Consider the following 5,182-nt stretch of genomic DNA (forward strand, 5'->3'; position numbering starts at 1 on the left):
TTTCCTCCACAAAATTATTGGGAGCAAATCAACACCTCCCTAGGAGACTAAGCTCCAACATAGGACAATTAAGGGTGGAACATCAAGAGCACTCCATCATCCTTTATGAAATAAGAGAAGATCAAAAAGCAATGAGGGAGGAGCAACAAAGACAAGGAAGAGACATAGAAGAGCTCAAGGACATCATTGGTTCCTCAAGAAGGAAACGCCACCATCATTAAGGTGGACTCATTCCTTGTTCTTTCATTCTCTATTTTTTGTTTTCTATGTTATGTGCTTATCTATGTTTGTGTCTTATTACATGATCATTAGTAGTTAGTAACTTTGTCTTAAAGTTATGAATGTCCTATGAATCCATCACCTCTCTTAAATGAAAAATGTTTTAATTCAAAAGAACAAGAAGTACATGAGTTTTGAATTTATCCTTGAACTTAGTTTAATTATATTGATGTGGTGATAATGCTTCTTGTTTTCTGAATGAATGCTTGAACAGTGCATATGTCTTTTGAAGTTGTTGTTTAAGAATGTTAAATATGTTGGCTCTTGAAAGAATGATGACTAGGAAACATGTTATTTGATAATCTGAAAAATCATAAAAATGATTCTTGAAGCAAGAAAAAGCAGCAAAGAACAAAGCTTGCAGAAAAAAAAAAGAGAAAAAAAAAGGCGAAAAAAAAAAATATAGAAAAAAAAGGAAAAGCAAGCAGAAAAAGCCAAAAGCTCTTAAAACCAAGAGGCAAGAGCAAAAAAGCCAATAACCCTTAAAACCAAAAGGCAAGGGCAAATAAAAAGGATCCCAAGGCTTTGAGCATCAGTGGATAGGAGGGCCTAAAGGAATAAAATCCTGGTCTAAGCGGCTAAACCAAGCTGTCCCTAACCATGTGCTTGTGGCGTGTAGGTGTCAAGTGAAAACTTGAGACTGAGCGGTTAAAGTCAAGGTCCAAAGCAAAAAAAGAGTGTGCTTAAGAACCCTGGACACCTCTAATTGGGGACTTTAGGCTGAGTCACAATCTGAAAAGGTTCACCCAATTATGTGTCTGTGGCATTTATGTATCCGGTGGTAATACTGGAAAACAAAGTGCTTAGGGCCACGGCCAAGACTCATAAAATAGCTGTATTCAAGAATCATCATACTGAACTAGGAGAATCAATAACACTATCTGAACTATGAGTTCCTATAGAAGCCAATCATTCTGAACTTCAATGGATAAAGTGAGATGCCAAAACTATTCAAGAGGCAAAAAGCTATAAGTCCCGCTCATATGATTGAAGCTATGTTTCATTGAAAGTTTGGAATTTATAGTATATTCTCTTCTTTTTATCCTATTTGATTTTCAGTTGCTTGGGGACAAGCAACAATTTAAGTTTGGTGTTGTGATGAGCGGATAATTTATACGCTTTTTGGCATGGTTTTTAGTATGTTTTTAGTAGGATCTAGTTACTTTTAGGGATGTTTTCATTAGTTTTTATGCTAAATTCACATTTCTGGACTTTACTATGAGTTTGTGTGTTTTTCTGTGATTTCAGGTATTTTCTGACTGAAATTGAGGGACTTGAGCAAAAATCAGATTCAGAGGTTGAAGAAGGACTGCTGATGCTGTTGGATTTTGACCTCCCTGCACTCAAAATGGATTTCCTGGAGCTACAGAACTCAAAATGGCGGGATTCTAATTGCGTTGGAAAGTAGACATCCAGGGTTTTCCAGAAATGTATAATAGTTCATACTTTGAACGAGTTTAGATGACGTAAAAGGGCGTTGAACGCTAGTTCTACATTGCTGTCTGGAGTTAAACGCCAGAAACAAGTCACAAACCAGAGTTGAACGCCAGAAATACGTTACAACCTAGCGTTCAACTCCAGAAAGAGCCTCTGCACGTGTAACATTCAAGCTCAGCCCAAGCACACACCAAGTGGGCCCCGGAAGTGGATTTATGCATCAATTACTTACTTCTGTAAACCCTAGTAACTAGTTTAGTATAAATAGGACTTTTTACTATTGTATTAGACATCTTTGGACGCCTGGTTCTTAGATCAGAGGGGCTGGCCTCTCGGCCATGCCTGGACCTTTTACTTATGTATTTTCAACGGTAGAGTTTCTACACTCCATAGATTAAGGTGTGGAGCTCTGCTGTTCCTCAAAGATTAATGCAAAGTACTACTGTTTTCTATTCAATTCATCTTAATTCGCTTCTAAGATATTCATTCATACCTCAACCTGAATGTGATGAACGTGACAATCATCATCATTCCCTATGAACGTGTGCCTGACAACCACTTCCGTTCTACCTTAGATTGAATGAGTATCTCTTAGATCTCTTAATCAGAATCTTCGTGGTATAAGCTAGATTGATGGCGGCATTCATGAGAGTCCGGAAAGTCTAAACCTTGTCCGTGGTATTCCGAGTAGGACTCTGGGATTGAATGACTGTGATGAACTCCAAACTCGCGAGTGCTGGGCGTAGTGACAGACGCAAAAGAATAGTAAATTCTATTCCAGTATGACCGAGAACCTCTAAGATGATTAGCCATGCAGTGACAGCGCATCGGACCATTTTCACAGGGAGGAATAGGAGGTAACCAACGACAAAGGTGATGCCTCCAGACGATTAGCTGTGCTGTGACAGAGCATTTGGACCATTTTCCCGAGAGAGATCGAAAGTAGCCATTGGCACCGATGACATCCTTACATAAAGCCAGCCATAGAAAGGAGTGAGACTGATTGGATGAAGACAGCAGGAAAGCGGAGGTTCAGAGGAACGATTGCATCTCCATACGCTTATCTGAAATTCTCACCAATGATTTACATAAGTATTTCTATCCTTAGTTTATTGTTTATTTTCGAAAACTCCATAACTATTTTATATCCGCCTGACTGAGATTTACAAGGTGACTATAGTTTGCTTCATACCAACAATCTCCGTGGGATTCGACCCTTACTCACGTAAGGTATTACTTGGACGACCCAGTGCACTTGCTGGTTAGTTATGCGAAGTTGTGAAGATATGTTTAGACCATGGTTCTGTGCATCCGTTTTTGGTGCCATTGCCAGGGAATCAATTTCGAACAACAATTCACAACCTGAGTAACAATTTCGCATACCACTGGCGCTGTGGGCTCTGGCTGTGTAGGTGCCTGTGGCTCTGCAGGCTGCTCAAACTGAGGCTCCTCGTGCTGTCCTACTGCTGGTCCTCCTCCTGTGCATCCTCCTCCTGCTCATCCTCCTCCTCAGAGTGCTCCGAGGGTGTATCAGGCTCGGAGGGGATGTCAGGGCGGCCCGACCTCACCATCAGCTTCAGATGTTCATAGCGTTTCTTATTGCGATGCTCAGACTGCTCATGACGCCGCTGGTTGCAGCGCTCCATCTGATCAAGGCGCTCAAAGAGGCGGTACACTAGATGGTAGACTGGCTGAGAGGTAGATGATGGTGCTGTGGATGCGGGTGGTGCTGCAGGCACTGAAGGTGCTACTGAGGATGTGGCCGCATCAGTAGAGGAAGTAAGAGAAGGTGGTCGGTGGCCTAGAGGTCCGAACCGCTTGCTGTGCGGGATGACCTTCTTGCCGTCGGCAATTGGTGGCCTCTCATCCTCCAGCTCCCAAGGCACCTCAGCTCGGCGGGCCATCTGGGTGATCAAGTATGGAAATGACAGGGAGCCTCTGACATGAACTCGAGACTTGTACTTCCTGATGAACCGTGGAAGGTATAGGTCCTTTCCTTCCATAACGCACCAAATGAGGATGATCATAGCAGCTGGCACCTCTGACTCGTGAGTACTAGGCATAACATAATTGCTCAGTATTTGCTGCCACAGCCTAGCCTCATCATTGAGATAAATAATCTTGATACCCCTTGGAGTTGACTTCGAATTTCCCATAGCCCGTGGAACATCAGGGTCAATGGCTATGGTACGCCTAACAGCGTCCCAATCAAAACTCATAAACCTAATGGACTCCTCAGCCTTCTGATAACCATCTGCATCGTCTGTTTTAGGCTGGAAGTGGAGGATATCCTCTATTGCCTCCTATGTGACCAAGATTTCCTTGCCCCTAAGCTGCACAACATCAAGGGTTGTCTTGTAATAGTTACAATAGAACTCACGCACCCATGATGCGTTTACTTCTGTCAGATCCCTCTCAAGAAATACCCAACCTCTCTATTTGATCTACTTTTCAGTGTACTTCTTTAATTCGGTTGGTATTCTGAGCGTCCTTTCCAAGTAGAGGTGCCGCTTTTCCACAAAAACTGGAAATTTGAGTTCACAGTAGAGATTTGCAAATTTAACTAGGTCATTGTCCGGCACAATTTGATCAGCTTTTTCCTTATCAGTAAAGTTCTTCTGTTAGGAGGTTATTTGTCATTCTATTAACATCCAACAATATCTCAAGACCAGAACATGTTTGGAATAGATGTTAGCATGAACTCTCAGATGATATTTTGTATCGACAGAGAACCGTGATGAACATGAGGAGTGAGTTTTTATTAATTGCAATTATAAAAGTTCTGCATTATTGATCATTGTTAGTTTGATTGAATTTTTATAGTATCGTATAATATGTAGAATTAACCATGTCAGATGATGAGATTAAGCAGTTGTGCTTAATGGATATAGACAAGATCTTACATTCCTATGATAAAACCTTGAAAGACTATCCTTCTATGCCTTTAGCAACTGAAGTTGATAGTTCTTTGTTAACCGAAAGGGTTATCAGGGAAGAGCTAAACTTTAACAGGGATGATTTAAAGAAAAATGCCTCAAACATGTTAGCCATCGCAACACCTGAGCAGAAATATGCATTCGATAAAATTGTTACAGCTATATATTGTGATGAAGGGGGTTTTTTCTTTGTGTATGGTGATGGGAGTACTGGAAAAACATTTCTCTAGAACCTTATGTCTGCTGAGATTTGCTCAAGGGGTGATATTGTGTCAAACATTACTTCAAGTGGTATTGCATCTTTACTTCTTCCCAATGGAAGAACGACACACTCAAGGTTCAAAATACCGCTGAATATAACTGAGGATTCTGTATGTAATATCAAACCTGGTTCCCCTCTAACAATGCTGCTATTGAAAGCCAAACTTATAATTTGGGATGAGGCTCTAATGGTTAGAAGGTATTGCTATGAAGCGCTTGATAAATGCTTGGGTGATATCATGAGATTTTCTCTAACATATAACAAAGAT

The 5,182-nt window shown here is 41.0% G+C and overlaps 1 protein-coding gene across 1 annotated transcript; it reads left to right on the forward strand.

The window, feature by feature from the left end:
• On the forward strand, positions 4,565-4,882 carry LOC107636241. Its single transcript, XM_016339764.1, has one exon. The coding sequence runs from the start codon at positions 4,565-4,567 to the stop codon at positions 4,880-4,882; it is 318 nt and encodes a 105-aa protein (XP_016195250.1).

This window comes from Arachis ipaensis, chromosome B04 (assembly GCF_000816755.2).
Source record: "Arachis ipaensis cultivar K30076 chromosome B04, Araip1.1, whole genome shotgun sequence".
Classification (NCBI taxonomy): Eukaryota; Viridiplantae; Streptophyta; class Magnoliopsida; order Fabales; family Fabaceae; genus Arachis; species Arachis ipaensis.

Coding starts and splice junctions, on each gene's coding strand:
- LOC107636241 (XM_016339764.1), top strand. CDS start 4,565: ATGTCAGATGATGAGATTAAGCAGTTGTGCTTAATGGATATAGACAAG.